This window comes from Trachypithecus francoisi, unplaced genomic scaffold (assembly GCF_009764315.1).
Source record: "Trachypithecus francoisi isolate TF-2019V2 unplaced genomic scaffold, Tfra_2.0 Lachesis_group5, whole genome shotgun sequence".
NCBI lineage: Eukaryota > Metazoa > Chordata > Mammalia > Primates > Cercopithecidae > Trachypithecus > Trachypithecus francoisi.
Window position 1 is genome coordinate 98,216,381 of NW_022681470.1, and position 18,316 is coordinate 98,234,696.

The window sequence follows — 18,316 nt, forward strand, 5'->3', positions numbered from 1 at the left end:
GGAGGCGGAGCTTGCAGTGAGCTGAGATCTGGCCACTGCACTCCAGCCTGGGCGACAGAGTGAGACTCCGTCTCAAAAAAAAAAAAAAAAAAACAAAAGAATCAGGCACATCTACATTCAAATCCCGGGTCTACCACTTATCAGCTATATGACTTGGGCTCCATTTTCACATTTTTTTCCTTCATTCTTATTTAATAGAGATAATATTGACTTAATAGTGCTATTATAGAATTAGATTAACTAATTTTTTTTTAAAAAAGTTTTTGAGGTGGAGTTTTGCCCTTGTTACCCAGGCTGGAGTGCAGTAGTGTGATCTCAGCTCACTACATTTGCCTCCTAGGTTCAAGTGGTTCTCCTGCCTCAGCCTCCCGTGTAGCTGGGATTCCAGGCATCCACCACCATGCTGGCTAGTTTTTGTATTTTCAGTAGAGACAGGGTTTCACCATGTTGCCCAATCTGGTCTTGAACTCCTGACCCCAGGTGATCCACCTGCCTCGGCCTCCCAAAGTGCTGGGATTACAGGCGTGAGCCACTGTGCCCAGCCTGATTATATAAAAATTTTAACTCAGAGCGTGACACATGTAAATGCTCAATAAATAATAACCGTTATTATTATGTTTTTGTTGTTGTTTAAGCCATTAGTCTTGGCTCTTAATTAAATGGTCATTTTCTTATGGCCAAAGAGACTTTAGTTGAATGCTGAGCATAAATAGCCACTTACATGCTTTAAAGTAAATATCTGTAGGATAGCCTTAAACTTTCAAAGCAGTAGTTTCTTATTTTTAGACTTGAAAATGATCAGTTGAATCAGCTCTTACAAACTGAGCAACCAATGGCCTGACCTTAGTTGTTGGAACAAGAGGGCACTGAAAAATGTTTCCTGGAAGAGAGCCTAACAGTATTCTTAGTAATCTTTGACTTTTGTTTCAGTGGCCTCACACATAGAATGAAAAAAAGTAAATACGATTGTTCACTATTTTCTTACTTAGATAATGTACCATCCTTTAAAAAATAACTATTAATTTACTTGGGGATATAATCTGGGGGATAGAAAACCCACTTGATATCTGAATCAGTTCTGTGTGGCTTCTATTTTAGATGATTTTAGATGAATTATTGAGGTGTAGAGGAAGGGTAACAGTTTATTTTGTTTTCATATACCTCTCTCTGGGTACTGGTGATAGTTCCAGAGTTGGAAATACATAAAAGAATTCTTGCAGTCTTCGATTTGCACTCTTTGCCATTGATACCTCCTTTCCATTCCCATTTTTGCTTCTTTATCTTATTACCTCCAATCTAAACTGTTGCAGAAGCATCCTATTGAAACTCGCTACTTCTCTGGATTTTGTTCCCTCTGCTAAATAAGGAATCATTTCTGTGGAGTCTAGCTCTTAAATTAATCTGAATTAGGATTTGATAAAAATTTAGCAATAATCATTTTATTCTTTTTTTTTTTTTTTTAATAAAGACAGAGTTTCACTGTGTTAGCCAGGCTGGTCTCAAACTCCCAGGCTCAGGTGATCTGCCTGCCTCAGCCTCCCAAAGTATGGGGATTACAGGCATGAGCCACCACACTTGGCCTTTTTATTTTTAATTTTTTTTGGTAACAATCTCTACTCTGTTGCCCAGGCTGGAGTGCAGTGGCACAAAGATGCCTCACTGCAGCCTCCCACTCTTGGGCTCAAGGGATACTCTGACCTCAGCCTCCCAAATAGCTGAGACTGCAGGCGTATGCCACCATGCCTGGCTAATTTTTTTTATTTTCTTGTAGAGACAGGGAGTTTCACTTTGTTGTCCAGGCTGGTCTCTAACTCGTGACCTCAAGCAGTCCTCCTCCTTTGGTCTCCCAAAGTGCTAGGATTGCAGGTGCGAGCCATTGCGCCCAGCCCATTTTATTATTTCTAACCAGCTTTAAATTTTGGCTAATTAACTTTTGAGATAAGATTTGTGGCTGCATGCAATTAAGTTTTCAGGGGTCTTTCATTTTGGTAATAGGTGAGGAACTTAAATGTCTGCCAGAAGATGAAATTCTAGATTTCATTTTCAAGTTTAATATAGAATTTCTGCGTAGTAGAATAGTGAGAAAACTGTGCTGTGATTTCTGAGCTTCTGTACATTGTTATTTGGGTAGTGCTTTGGGGTGGTCAAGTAGAATACTGCACACATACTACCACTGCCCATTCTATGTATGCATCTAATTGTACTATTTATGCTTATGTGACAAATCTTTCTCAGCACTATCACCCTTTTAACATTTTCACTCATAAGAAAGATTTAAAGGACTAATACAGGTCTTAAAATTGTAAAGGTTCACACAAACTTATTTTTCCTGTTTGTTTTAGGAAAAATGCTCTTGATAAAGAGTTTAAGGAATAGAGGGAAGTATAATTAACAACATAAAAAAAAAGAAGTCTTACTTCCCAGAAATACTGTAAATATTGTTAAACTTTTGTTTGTTTGTTTGTTTGTTTGTTTGTTTGTTTTTGAGACAGAGCCTTGCTCCCTCGCCAGGCTGGATTTTGGGTCACGGCTCACTGCAACCTCTGCCTCCCAGGTTCAAGCAGTTCTCCTGCCTCAGCCTCCCGAGAAGCTGGGACTACAGGAGTGTACCACCACGCCAGCTAATTTTTTGTTTTTACTAGAGATGGGGTTTCACCATGTTGGCCAGGATGGTTGTCTTGATCTCTTGACCTTATGATCTGCCTGCCTCAGTGGCATGAGCCACCGCACCAAGCCAAACAACATTTTTTAGTTTAAAACATTCATTTTTTTCAAAATTACAAATAATTCAGGCATACAAAAATGTGTAAAAAACAATATAATAAAATCTCATGTAACCAGCATCAGCTCTCTATGCATACATTCAGATAAAGTAGAACAGATCTGGTGAATTACAGTTATAGAATAGAATATACATATTATGAGTCTCCACAGAATAAAAGTTATAATTTTAAAATTGGGAAGTAAGGTAATAAAATACGGGAAAGATATTAACTTGTATCTTTCATAATAAGGAGTAACTTAGACATTATCTAAAATTGAAACATCTAGGTTTTAAAAATGACCCCAACCTCTTAATAATCTCTTTTTTAAATCTTAAAAAGGAATTTATAGGACTTTTTTTTGGTTTTTTGTTTGTTTGTTTGTTTGTTTGTTTTTGAGATGGAGTTTTGATCTTATTGGCCAGGCTGGAGTGTAATGGGGCGATCTTGGCTCACTGAAACCTTTGCCTCCCGGGTTCAAGTGATTCTCCTGCCTCAGCCTCCCGCGTAGCTGGGATTACAGGTATATGCGACCACGCCCAGCTAATTTTGTATTTTTAGTAGAGACAAGGTTTCTCCATGTTGGTAAGGCTGGTCTCGAACTCCTGACCTCAGGTGATCCGCCCATATCAGCCTCCCAAAGTGCTGAGATTACAGGCATGAGCCACTGTGCCCAGCCACATTTCTCTTTAAAAAAAATTTTTTTTTCCTTTTTACTTGATAACCCATAGCCAACATCATAACATATCTCTTATAATAAAGAACTGTTTGAGGCCAGGTATGGTGGCTCATGCCTGTAATCCCAGCACTTTGGGAGGCCGAGATGGGAGGATCATGTGAGTCTATGAGTTTATGAGACCAGCCTGGGCAACACAGTGAGATCCCCATCTCTAAAAGAATTAAAAAATTAGGTGGGCATGGTGACATGTGCCCATAGTTCCATCCACTTAGGAGGCTGAAGTGGTAGGATTGCTTGAGCTGGAGAGGTAGAGGGTGCAGTGAGCTACTGTTATGCACTCCAGCGTGGGTGACAGAGTGAGACCCTGTCTCAAATTTTTAAAAAAAAGGAAAGAAATGTTTGAAGTTTAGTGATTGTTTCACTTCATTTTTTTTCTTTTTTTTTTCCTTTTTTTTTTTTTTGAGACGAGTCTCGCTGTGTTGCCCAGGCTGGAGTGCAGTGGCGCGATGTTGGCTCACTGCAAGCTCCGCCTCCCGGGTTCACGCCATTCTCCCGCCTCAGCCTCCGAGTAGCTGGGACTACAGGCGCCCGCCACCACGCCCGGCTAGTTTTTTGTATTTTTAGTAGAGACGGGGTTTCACCATGTTAGCCAGGATGGTCTTGATCTCCTGACCTCGTGATCCACCCGCCTCGGCCTCCCAAAGTGCTGGGATTACAGGCTTGAGCCACTGCGCCCGGCCCACTTCATTTTTTTTTCTGTTAAGTAAAATTATATTTCATTTTACTTTTAAAATGACACATATAGGCTGGGCGCAGTGGCTCATGCCTGTAATCCCAGCATTTTTTGGAGGCTGAGGCAGGTGGATCACCTGAGGTAGGAGTTCAAGACCAGCCTGGCCAACATGATGAAACCCCATCTCTATTAAAAATACAAAAAATTAGCTAGGCACAGTGACATATGCCTGTAATCCCAGCTACTCGGAAGGTTGAGGCAGGAGAATTGCTTGAACCCAGGAGGCAGAGGTTGCGGTAAGCCAAGATCACGCCACTGCACTCCAGCCTGGGCAATGGAGCGAGACTCTGTCTCAAAAAATAAATAAATAAATAGGCCAGGCATGGTGGATCACGCTTGTAATCCCAGCTACTCAGGAGGCTGAAGCAGGAGAATTGCTTGAACCCGGGAGGCAGAGGTTGCAGTGACCCAAGATCGCACCACTGCACTCCAGCCTGGGTGACAGAGCGAGACTCCATCTCAAAAATAAATAAATAAATAAATAATAAAATAAAATTACACATGTAGCCTGGCACGGTGGCTCACACCTGTAATCCCAGCACTTTGGGAGTCTGAGGTGGGCAGATCATCTAAGGTCAGGAATTCAAGACCACCCTGGCCAACATGGTGAAACCCAGTCTCTACTAAAAATACAAAAGTTAGCCAGGCTTGGTGGCAGGTGGCTGTAATCCCAACTACTCGGGAGTCTGAGGCAGGAGAATTGCTTGAACTCAGGAGGTGGAGGTTGCAGTGAGCCAAGATCGAGCCATCGCATTCCAGCCTGCTAGCCTGAGTGACAGAGCGAAACTCCGTCTCAAAAAAAAAAAAGAAAAATAGAATGTATGAAATACAGAAGATTAAGTGTGGACTTTGGCTCCAGATTCAAACAAAGCAACTGTAAAAAAAGTTTACTAAACAATTGATGGAATATGAAGGCTTACTGAATATTTGATAATATTAAGGAGTTCTTATTGGGTTGTTTTAGGTATGATATTGGTATTACAGTTCTTTTTTTAAAAAAAAATCCTGCCGGGCACGGTGGCTCACGCCTGTAATCCCAGCACTTTGGGAGGCCGAGGCGGGCGGATCACAAGGTCAGGAGATCGAGACCACGGTGAAACCCCGTCTCTACTAAAAATACAAAAGATTAGCCGGGCGCGGTGGTGGGCGCCTGTAGTCCCAGCTACCCGGGAGGCTGAGGCAGGAGAATGGCTTGAACCCAGGAGGCGGAGCTTGCAGTGAGCCGAGATCGCGCCACTGCACTCCAGCCTGGTGGACAGTCGAGTGAGACTCCGTCTCAAAAAAAAAAAAAAAAATCCTAATCTCTTGGGGAGAATATGCAGTATTTTTTGGATGAAATGATATAGTAGCTGGAATTTGTACAGAAATAATCTGGGTTTGGGGTGGGGTGGGTGGTAAAGATGAAAGATTATATTGATAACTGTTGAAAGTAGGTGATGGCTACATAGAGCTACATAATCTCTCTACTTTGTGTATGTTTGAAACTGTTGGCTGGGCATGGTGGCTCAGCCTATAATCTAGCACTTTGAGAGACCAAGGCGGGAGCATCACCTGAACTCAGGAGTTGGAGACAAGCTTGGGCAACATCGTGAAACCTTGTCTCTGCAAAAAATACAAAAATTAGCCAGGTATGGTGGCATACGCCGGTAGTTCCAGCTACTCAGGAAGCTGAGGCCAGAGGATTGCTTGAGCCTAGGAGGTCGGGGCTACAGTGAGCCATGTTCACACCACTGCATCTCTACTGCAGCCTGGTTGAGTGACAAAGGGAGACATAAAAAAAGGAAAGGAGGAAGGGAGGGAGAGAGGGAGGAGTTAAATTAAAAATGTTAAAAAAAAAAATTGGGATTGTGTTTTCTTACCACATTATACAGTTTTAGACAGTATCCTACTGACTCCCTGTAGTGAAAGCTGCTGAAATCAGTACTCTCACAGTTTCTTCTATTTCTACTCCTCAATACTTTTTTTCTTTTTTCCCCCTGGAGACAGAGTCTGTCTTACTCTGTCACCCAGGCTGGAGTGTAGTGGTGCAATCTTGGCTCACTGCAACCTCCACCTCCCAGATTCAAGCAATTCTCCTGCCTCAGCCTCCCGAGTAGCTGGAACTACAGGCACATGCCACCACACCTGGCTAATCTTTTGTATTTTTAGTAAAGACAGGGTTTCGACATGCTGTCCAGGCTGGTAATATTTCATTGAGGTTTATAACATATATATCATACTGTTGTTCCATAATTCACACAAACCTTTGCTATGAAGGAATGCCCCAGAATGGGGGTTGGGAGAGAAGGAGATGGGAAAATTGGTTGATGGGTAGAAGATATGTGTATTTTATGTATACAGAAAAGTTTGGTTGTACATATACCCATATGATCACAGGGTGATGGAATTTATGGGTGATTTTTATGAATTTTTTTGTTTTCAAATGTTCTACAATGTGTATATGCTAGTAATCAAGGGGAGAAAAGCTATTTGAAAACAAAAAAAAAAATCTACACTTACCTAGTTTTGCTCTTCTAAGGTTTGAACATAACATAATTGCTTGTGTTTTTAAGTCAATTTTAAATCATTGGAAGCCAGGCCAGGTGGCTCACATCTGTAATCCTAGCTACTTGGGAGGCTGAGGTAGGAGGATCACTCGAGGCCAGGTCTTCAGCACCAGCCTGGGCAACATAGCCACACTCTATCACTACAAAATTTTTTAAATTAGCCAGACGTGGTGGTGCACACCTTTAGTCCTAACCACAAGGGAGGATAATTCAAGCCCAGGAGTTTGAGGCTACAGTGAGTCAAACTGGGCAAGAGAGTGCGACCCTGTCTCAAAAGAAAAAAAGAGAGAAACAGGGTTTCACTCTGTCATATAGGCTGGAGTACAGTGGCATGATCACGGCTCACTGCTGCCTTGACCTCCTGGGCTTGAGGGATCCTTCCACCTCAGCCTCCTGAGTAAGTGGGACTACAGGCATGCATCACCGCACCTGGCTAATTTATTAAATTTTCTATATAGATGGGGTCTCAGTATGTTGCCTAGGCTGGTTACGAACTTTGGGCTCAAGTGATCCTCCTGCCTCAGCTGTCCTCCTGCCTCAGCTTGGCAACGTGCTGGGATTATAGGTAGGAGCCACCATACCAGGCCAAGACCTCTTCTCTTGAAAAAAAAAAAAAAGGCCGGGTGCGGAGGCTTACGCCTGTAATACCAGCACTTTGGGAGGCCAAGGCAGGCAGATCACCTGAGGTCAGAAGTTCGAAACTACCCTGGCCAACATGATGAAACCCTGTCTCTACTCAAAATACGAAAAAAAAAAAAAAGAAAAGAATTAGCTAGGTGTAGTGACGTACGCCTGTAATCCCAGCTACTCAGGAGGCTGAGGCAGGAGAATCGCTTGAACCCAGGAGGCGGAGATTGCAATGAGCTGAGATCACGCCACTGCACCCCAGCCTGGGTGACAGAGAAAGACTCCATCTCAAAAAATTCTCCCACTCTGTGGGTTACCTGTTCACTCTAATGATAGTTTATTTTGCTGTGCAGAAACTCTTTTAACAAACATGTGAAAACTTCTATATTCAAAAGAGTACTGCCTCTTTTGAAGTTGTCCCTTAAGATGGCTAAATACTTATTGTAGTGATACTATAATTGGTCAAAATATGCTTGGAAATATTTGGACTACCATTTATAGATATATTGCTTTGAGAATCCTTATATAAGGAAAAATGTCTTTGGGGGATGGATTTTAATTTCTGAAATTTCCATAAGTCATTCAGAGTCAAACTAAATATAAGTAGATGAATACATTGATAAATATTTTATTGTTTAAAAAAACAACGTTGAGTTTTGGGGAAATAGACTTAGAGCCTGGACATGTTTTCAATTTTTTTTCTTTTTATTTTTTTGGAGATGGGAGTCTCACTTTGTCACCCAGGTTGGAGTACAGTGGTACAATCTCGGTTCACTGCAACCTCCACCTCCCAGGTTCAAGCAATTCTCCTGCCTCAGCCTCCCAAGTGGTTGGGACTGCAGGTGCACTTGACCAGTTTTTTTTGTATTTTTAGTAGAGACGGGGTTTCACTGTGTTGCCCAGGCTGGTCCTGAACTCCTGAGCTCAGGCAGTCCTCCTACCTTGGCCTCCTAAAGTGCTAGGATTACTGCCGTGAGCCACCGAGCCTGGCCTGCTTTCAAATTTTTCCTCCCACTTCTCAACTTTCTCTTTGCTTCTGTTTTATTTTGTTTTTTGTTTTGTTTTTTTGAGATGGAGTCTTGCACTGTCACCCAGGCTGGAGTGCAATGGTGAGATCTCGGCTCACTGCGGCCTCCGCCTCCTGGTTCACACGATTCTCCTGCCTCAGCCTCCCAAGTAGCTGGAATTACAGGCACCCGCCACCACGCCCAGCTAATTTTTTGTATTTTAAGTAGAGACAGGGTTTCCTATGTTGGCCAGACTGGTCTCGAACTCCTAACCTCTTGATCCACCTGCCTCGGCCTCCCAAAGTGCTGGGATTACAGGTGTGAGCCACTGCGCCCGGCCTTTCTTCTGTTTTCTTTGGACAATGTGTAGCAATTAAAATTCCTTTTTCCGGCCAGGTCACTCCAGCCTGGGTGACAGAGGGAGACTATGTCTCAAAAAAAATAAAAAATAAAAAATAAAAAAATTTTTAGGGTAAAACAATTAATGATATTTTTACTGACCAGAATGAGATTTAAAGTTTATATAGGAATTCAGAGATGACCAGCTGCGTTCCTTTATTTTGCATTTCCCTTTCACTGACAATGCATTAGCCTGTTGTTTTTATTTGTTAAACTTTTGATAAAAAATAAAATAAAATAAACAGAAGCCCTGCAAAAATTAATAAACTGATCATTGTAACTGACTTTGCATCTTTCTACCTGTCTTTTAAAATGAACCTGAAAGGATATAATCTTCATTTCATTCATTGAGAAATCCTGTCCTTTTGCCTGTATTTATAATCCATTCCTCACTATCAGGCTGAAATTATCTGTTAAACCAGAACAATGTCAGGTCACAGTTCTTCATTCTCCAATAGGATTAAACAGAGTGGGCTTTTAATGCTTGATCTATTTTATAAAATGTCTTGGCCAGGCACAGTGGCTCACGTCTGTAATCCCAGCACTTTGGGAGGCTGAGGTGGATGGATCACCTGAGGTCAGGAGTTCAAGACCAGCCTGGCCAACATGATGAAACCCCATCTCTACTAAAAATACAAAAATTTGCCGGACGTGGTGGCAGGCCCCTGTAATCCCAGCTACTCGGGAGGTTGAGGCAGGAGAATCGCTCGAACCCAGGAGGCAGAGGTTGTAGTGAGCCATGATTGCACCACTGTACTGCAGCCTGGGTGATAGATTGAGACTCCGTCTCAAATACATACATACATACATACATAAAATGTCTTTATGAGCTGTGTGGAGATGTAGAAATAGGAATTGGAGTTTCGATGAATCACATTAATTTTTAAAAGAGGAATTTACATCAAATCCTGAATACCACTCTTTTAATAGAGTGATTCAAGGACAAACAGTACACTAACTTTTCTTAGAATAATTTTTTAGGAGGAAAAAAATAATAAAATTAGTTTTGCTTGTAGAATTTTTGATAACCCCTGAAGATCATTATACTTTCATTGGACTTTGGAATTGGGCAGATGTAAAAGGGTTCAAAGCGACATGATAACATTCCTTCTTCATGGAAGGTGAAGGAATTTTAATATTAAATCTTCAGACTTGGGGAGATGGAGAGGTTCTTTTTTTCTGAAAATTTTTCTTTTTTAAGTGATATTTTCTCACTGTAGATAATTTGGAAAGGTTTAAAAGCCATGTTTTAATGTAGACATTATTTTATATCGTAATAATCCTGGATACTCAATTATATATCTGGCTATTTTTCATTTAACTTTATCACAAGTATTTTCTAATGTTATTTTAAAAACTCCTTATGAGCATAGTTTTTAAGGATGCTTTAAGTTGTTTTGTTTTCTTTCCTCTTTTTTTGCCAAGCAGGCAACTTTTAAGATCTTTAACCTTCAGAGTTGTTCTGAAAGGTGTGTCTTCAAGGAAGTTTGAATAAGGAAGGGCACTTTGAATACTTGACTCAGTGGAAATTCAGCATGAAGTGTTGACTGTCTGAATTTATTGAATTCCCATTGTGCAATCTTTAAAGTTTAAATATATGTAATATTCGACCTAGAATTTTCTTCTAGTTATTCAACAGACAAAAACACACAAATGAATACTTCTTTACTTTTTTTTTTTTTGAGATGGAGTCTTACTCTGCCACCCAGGCTGGAGTGCAGTGGCACGAACTCACCTCACTGCAGCCTCTGCCTCCTGGATTCATGGGATTTTCCTGCCTCACCCTCCCGAATAGCTGGGATTACAGGCACGTACCACCATGCCTGGCTAATTTTTTTGTATTTTTGGTAGAGACTGGGTTTCACCATGTTGGCCAGGCTGGTGGTCTCAAACTCCTGACCTCAAGTGATCCACCCACCGTGGCCTCCCAAAGTGCTGGGATTACAGGCGTGAGCCACCATACCCAGCCAACATTTTTTAATAATAGCAAAATACTGTAAGCAACCTAAATGCACATCAGTAGGGACTTGAATAGATAAAATTATAGTGCATCTAAAATGCAATACTATGCAGCCATTACAAGGGATGAAGAAGTATATTTACTGATGTGGAATGATATCCAAAATAATGGATTAATGAAAAAAGTTACCACTCAGTGTAATGCTATTTCTATAAATAATATTAATAAGTGTAAACATAGAATATGTATATAAAAATCTAGAAAAGTACCCATTAAACTGTTAATGGTGATCCTCTAGAGGGGATAAGATTCTAGAACACTTTCACTTTCTAAAATATACATTTCTATAATGGGATTTTTCTTTCTTTTTTACAATTTTTTTTTTTTTTTTAAGATATAGAGTTTCAATCTTGTAGCCCAGGCTGGAGTGCAATGGTGTGGTAGCTCACTGCAACCTCCGCCTCTGGGGTTCAAGTGATTCTCCTGCCTCAGCCTCATGAGTAGCTGGGATTACAGGCGTCCATCACCACACCTGGCCAATTTTTATATTTTTAGTAGAAACGGGATTTCACCATGTTGGCCAGGCTGGTCTTGAACTGCTGACCTCAGATTATCCACCCACGTCAGCCTCCCAAAATGCTGGGATTACAGGCGTGAGTGACCCCGCCCATCCTACAGTTTTTTTGTTTGTTTATTTGGTTGGTTGGTTGGTTGTTTTGAGACGGAGTTTTGCTCTTGTTGCCCAGGCTGGAGTGCAGCGGTGTGATCTCAGCTAACTGCAACCTCCACCTTCCAGATTCAAGCGATTTTCCTGCCTCAGCCTCCTGAGTAGCTGGGATTACAGGCGCATGCCACCACTTCCAGCTAGTTTTTGTATTTTTAGTAGAGACGGGGTTTCATCATGTTGGCCAGGCTGGTCTCCAACTCCTGACCTCAGGTGATCCACCTGCCTTGGCCTCCCAAAGTGCAGGGATTACAGGCTTGAGCCACCACGCCTGGCCTACAGATGTATATTAAAGTCTACTATGTGAAGATCTGATTCTGCAAATCCTCTAAGATTCTCCTTTAGTCATGAGACAATGTGCAGTTCCATCTGTGTTGGGCAGGTCCTAAAATTTTCTTTAGATAGCCTTTGGTAATGAAATTTAATTATCAAATGGTGAACTTTAGTATGTACATGCTAGGTCTTCCTGCTGAGACATACCAAAGCATTGGCCCTTTAATATAGAATCCTTATTATGAATGGCTGGAGAATTCACTAAGATAGATACACTAAGAGGAAAATGACCTTTAAATATAAATAATTGTATTTTCCCTTTCCTCCAGGCTATTCTGCACCTAAATTTGTTTCAATCTGTTCTAAGATATTACTATAGATGACAATATTATAGTCTTTATTGGTCGTCTGTACCCACAGTACAGGAGGACATTTACTTTCATGTTCTCTCTTTTCTCAGTTATTTTCTTTTTCTAAATCCAGTCTCTTTCTTGTAGTTGTACAGGTATTTGTTTTATAATTATTTTCTTAAAACTCTACATATATGTTTTTATACTTTTGTCTATTATTGCATATTCTTAATAAGTTAAAAACTCATTTGGAAAGTTTTATGTTTTGAGATGCTACAATAGGAAAGTGTGACATTCAAAAATGTAGTTTCTTTATCCTGATTTTCATCATTTCCTTATACTGCTTCTCATTTATAGTTTTGTTGACAAATCTGATGTCACTGTCACTGAAACAGAAGTTATATGGTCAGGAGGAAATGAGACAATAAAGGAAAACTTTCTTCCAGTTGCTTTAATATTGGCTAAAATGTTTACATACCTGTTAAGATTTATTACCAGAATAAATTAGGCCTACATAATTATGTGTTCTGAAGTAAGTTATAGTTTAACTTTAATTAGGTAGCTAAACTATAAAAAAAAAAAAGTGTTAACCTAAAAAAAAATAGCCTAACCCTTCCTTAAAGAGGAGTCACAAATATGAATTGGAGCCAGGCGCAGTGGCTCACACCTGTAATTTTAGCACTTCAGGAGGCCGAGGTGGGCATATCACTTGAGCCCAGGAGTTCAAGATCAGCCTGGGCAACATGGCAAAACCCTATCTCTACTAAAAATACAAAAATTAGCTGGGTGTGGTGGCACGCACCTGTAGTCCCAACTACTTGGGAGGCTGAGGTGAGAGGATTGCTTGAACTGGGGAGGTGGAGGTTGCAGTGAGATGAGATCATGCCACTGCACCCCAGCCTGGGTGACAGAGCGATACCCTGTCTCAAAACAAAAACAAAACCAAAAAAACAGATATGACTTGGACTAGCCATGAGGCAGGCAGGGGAGGGAACTAATCCCAACCTTGAGTCAAAGATCAGGCCCTCAGGAAATTTAGAGACGTCTAAGGAATATTTTATGGCTCAATCTGAGCTTTTGCTAGGTTAACATTTAGTTTTAAGCATAAATTTATGCTTTCAAAAATATTTTTGAGGCATAAGGGATATTCTCTCCTTAAGGAATTTGTAGTCTGGTCAGGAGAAATAGTTGATTGCAATATGATGTAATAGATGTTACGAGAGAAGTTTGTATGGGCACACCCAGGTGCAGAACCTAATCCAGAGGGTGGAGTGGAGAAGTAAACAATGTTAGAGAAGGTTCTGTGGAAATGTGAGCCCTGTACTTAATCCTTAACTACAAAGAGGAGTTGTGGAAGGAAGAATATTGGTTCTTCTTGACACAGCAGTGTGTGCAAAGGCCAGGAGGGGAAAGAGACCAAAGAAAAGACTAGTGGGCTGAATGCGGTGGCTCATGCCTGTAATCCCAGCACTTTGGGAGGCTGAGGCAGGCGGATCACAAGGTCAGGAGATTGAGACCATCCTGGCTAACATGGTGAAACCCCATCTCTACTAAAAATACAAAAAAAAATTAGCCGGGCGTGGTGGCTGGTGCCTGTAGTCCCAGGTACTCAGGAGGCTGAGGCAGGAGAATGGCGTGAACCCAGGAGGCGGAGCTTACATTGAGCTGAGATCATGCCACTGCACTCCAACCTGGGTGACAGAGCAAGACTCTGTCCAAAAAAAAAAAAGAAAGAAAGAAAAGGCTAGTGAATAACCACTTTTGATTTGTTTTGTTTTGTTTTGTTTTTTCACAAGGTCTCACCATGTTCCCAAAGGCCGGCCAACTCTTGGCCTCAAGCGATCCTCCTGCATTAGCCTCTGGAGTAGCTGGGATTACAGGTGGGAGCCACTGTGCCCCACCAGCCACTTAGTTTGAATGCTATACAAAGCCATTTGGATTCCATCCTTAAGGCTGAGAGGATGTTTGAAAGATTTTTAAGCATGAGGGCAGGGAGTTATAGTATTACACTTGACGTTAAAGATTGTCCTGGCTATAGCAGGAAAAATAGAATTAGAGGTCCTCTAGGCCTGGCAGTATGGTGGTCAGATATTAAGTCTTGATAAGCTTAATGTTTAATGTATTATTGAGTCTTGGAAAGTAGAAATAATCTTCAAGGGGCCCCCAAACACCAAAATTAAAATCCAAGAGGTGAACAATAAAGATAACATGAGGATCAAATTACCCTGGGGTTAAACTACCAAATCAGTCTTGAGATTCAGGAGTTGGTTGGTCAGGAATAAACTTGATGGTTGAGGTAAAGTGGGAAAACTAGGCTTAAATGTGCTCCCAGTTGTGTAGCACTCCCATATTCCCTCTGTACTTGGCTCTTGGCAGAAACAAATGTAGATCTTTCCCTCTGGAGGAAGATGTCCTCAATTTAGGCCTCCAGAATCTCATAAATTCACAAAACGTTAAATTGTGAACCTCTTAAAGATCATCAAACATACAAACAAGGAAGAAGTGACAAATAAATTCCTCAGATATTGTCAGATATCAAAGACTTCATATATAGTCACATATTAAAATAATCAAATTAAAAATATGACATTTTTAAAGAAATAAAATAATCACAAAATGAACAGCAAAAAATCACAAATCACCAGGCAAATGTAAAAAATAACTAAATAAAACTTTTGCTAATGAAAAATTATTGAAATCAAAATCTCAGGGTTACTTTGAATTAGTAAATAGGAAGCCACATATTTTTTAAAAACTCTCCAGAGGCTGGACGTGGTGGCTTATGCTTGTAATTCCAGCACTTTGGGAGGCCGAGGCAGGCGGATCACCTGAGGTCAGGAGTTCAAGACCAGCCTGGCCAACATGGTAAAACTCCATCTCCACAAAAATACAAAAATTAGCCAGGCGTGGTGTTGTGTGCCTGTAATCCCGTCTACTTGGGAGGCTGAGGCAGGAGAATTGCTTGGACCCGGGAGGCGGAGGTTGCGGTGAGCTGAGATTGTGCCACTGCACTCCAGCCTGGGCAACAGAGCAAGACTCCGTCTCAAAAACAAACAAAAACTCTCCAGAAAGCAATACAGAGAACAAGCAAATGGAAAATACAAAAGAGAGGTTAAAAGACGGGGGGTTAAAATAAGAAAGACTGAAGTCCTAGAAGGAAAGAATAAAGAAAATAGAGACCTAAGAGCTGAGAATTTTTGAAGCTAAGAAATGAAACCACAGTTATAGGAAGCACAACATATACCAAACAGAATAAATAAATTCATGCACAGTCCATGTTGTAGTCAAACTGCAAAACACCAAGAGAGAAGATCTTAAAGGACCAAAGATACACCACCTACAAAGAAACCACAATCAGTAAGAAAGATAGATTTCTCACTGCTATATTAGAAGCTGGAAGAGGAAGGCATACTATCTTCAATGTGGTAAGAGAAAATGATCAACCTGGAATTTTATCTCCAGAGAAACTATCTTTCAAGGATGATGGTGAAATACAAAGACATTTCAGATAAGCAAAATAGAAACTGCCTCCAACAGACTTTCACTTAAGGAAATTCTACTTTAGGAAGAAGGAAAATGGTACCAGAAAGGAAGTCTGAGATACAAGAAGGAATGGTGAGCAAAGAAATTCATAAGAACCTGTGTAAATCTAAACAAGTGCTACCTGTATAAAATAATGATGATGATGATATATAATTTATGAGGCTAAAAAGAGACAATACTGAACAATAAGAAAGTGGTTAAAATATTAATATTTAAAATTTAGGTTTTATGTTAATTTTAAATTAATATATCATGCATGTTAAAATTTCAAGGATAACTTCTTTTTTTTTTTTTTTTTTGAGACGGAGTCTCGCTCTGTCGCCCAGGCTGGAGTGCAGTGGCCGGATCTCAGCTCACTGCAAGCTCCGCTTCCCGGGTTTACGCCATTCTCTCGCCTCAGCCTCCCGAGTAGCTGGGACTATAGGCGCCCGCCATCTCGCCCGGCTAATTTTTTGTATTTTTTTAGTAGAGACGGGGTTTCACCGTGTTAGCCAGGATGGTCTCGATCTCCTGACCTCGTGATCCGCCCGTCTCGGCCTCCCAAAGTGCTGGGATTACAGGCTTGAGCCACCGCGCCCGGCCAAGGATAACTTCTAAAAGTACATAACTTCCAAGCCAATAAAGAGGAAAATTGAATTTAATTTTTTTTTAAATAAAAAGTTATTTTAGCTAGGTGCAGTGGCTCATGTCTGTAGTCTGAGCTACTCAGGAGGCTGAGGCAGGACAATTGTTTGAACCCAGGTGTTCAAGTCTACAATGAGTTATAATGGCCCCACTGCACTTCAGCGTGGGTAACAGAGCAAGACCCCACCCCATCTCTTAAAAAAAAAAAAAAGTAACCCCAAAATATGCACAACTATGATCTATCAGTAAAACAGCACCAAAAAACAACCACTTAAAAATTTCTCTATTTAGCTTTGTGACCTCTGTTATGCTGCATAACCTCTGTAAGCCTTAGTTTTCTCATCTTTAACGTGTGGATAGTAGTAGTACTTCCTTTGTAGGGTGTTGTGAAGATATAATCAGATAGTGCAAGTAAAAAGCTTAGCACAAATCTAGTACATAATAAGTATTAGCACATATCTAGTATATAACAAGTATTCAATCGACATTAGTAATTAGATGTTAGTTACTGCTGTTAGACAATACCAGTGGCTCTCTTATATGTATATTCCCTATACAAAGGGAAGGGGAGCTAACATTTTAAGTGCCTGCTATATGCTAGGCACTATACTAAATGCTTTCTTATATATTGCATCTCATGTAACCCTCACAACAATCTTGTGGAAATATATATTAGTGTCTGCATTTTATAGATGAGGACAATGTACTTCAGAAAGGTTAAGTACCCAAGGCACTTAATGATAGTGGGTTTCTGTTATACCTTCCATTAAAAGAACTTCAAATTGGCTGGGTACGGTGGCCCACTCCTGTATTCCCAGCACTTTGGGGGACTGAGGCTGGCAGATGACGAGGTCAGGAGTTTGAGACTAGCCTGACTAACATAGTGAAACCCCATCTCTACTAAAAATACAAAAATTAGCTGAGCGTGGCAGTGCACACCTGTAATCCCAGCTACTCAGGAGGCTGAGGCAGGAGAATCACTTGAACCCAGGAGGCGGAGGTTGCAGTGAACTGAGATCATACCACTGCACTCCAGCCTAGGGGACAGAGCAAGTCTCCATCTCCAAACTTCAAATTAATACATATCTAGGAGGATTAAAAGCTCAAATGGTTTTTACTTTTTTCTGACTTATTTTACCCCACTCTGAAATTTAGTGTCATGGAAACAGATTTCAAAAAAGCCAAAATTCTCCTCAAAAATTAAAATTTTGCATGTCAAGCCAGGTGCAGTCACTCATGTCTGTAATCTCAACACTTTGGGAGGCCAAGGTGGGAGGATAGCTTGAGGCCAGGAGTTGGAGACCAGCATGGGCAACATAGCAAGACCTTGTCTCTACAAAAAAATATTTTTTAAAAAATAGCCAGGCATGGTGGCACATACCTGTAGTCCCAGCTACTCGGGAGGCTGAGGTGGAAGGATTGCTTGAGCCCAGGAGGTCAAGGCTGCAATGAGCCATGATCATGCCACTGCATTTCAACCTGGGGGAAAGAGCGAGACCCTGTCTCAAAAAAAAAAAAAAAAAAAATCGCACATCATTTATTGACTGGCAGCAAACCATGGGAATTCACTAAAGATCTTGAAATCAGACAGAAAATCTTATTTGGGGGTGTTTAAGAGGATTAAAGAAACATCATCTTCTCTTACTCTTGTACTTTGCTTTGAGTTCATGTAGTATGATGTGAAATGAATCACAACAAAGTGGCCTGTTCTTAGGGTGCCTGCTGGAAGTCAGTATTCCTCTCAGAACATTCTTTCTCTTCTCTTTTCTCCTTTCCTAGGGTTACACATCTTTCTGGAATGACTGCATATCATCTGGCCTGCGAGGGGGCATCCTGATAGAGCTGGCCATGCGGGGTCGAATCTATCTGGAACCCCCGACCATGCGTAAGAAGCGACTACTAGACAGAAAGGTACTGAATCCTCTGTGAACGTCCATGGCTTATGGAAAGGCAAATACCAACAGTACATTTGGGAAGAACAGAAAGATTTGAGTAGTAAGATAAAATAAATATCACTGACTCAGCAGTT

General features: G+C 40.9%; 1 protein-coding gene across 3 annotated transcripts in view; it reads left to right on the plus strand.

The window, feature by feature from the left end:
• The window catches only part of GOLPH3L (golgi phosphoprotein 3 like), a 53,975-nt gene that overhangs the window by 17,204 nt on the left and 18,455 nt on the right, over positions 1 to 18,316 (plus strand). For all 3 annotated transcript variants that reach the window (XM_033197143.1, XM_033197142.1, XM_033197141.1), the window contains exon 3: positions 18,067 to 18,198. In XM_033197143.1, coding sequence (XP_033053034.1) covers positions 18,067 to 18,198 — 132 coding nt within the window. The remainder of the gene's footprint in view (positions 1 to 18,066; positions 18,199 to 18,316) is intronic.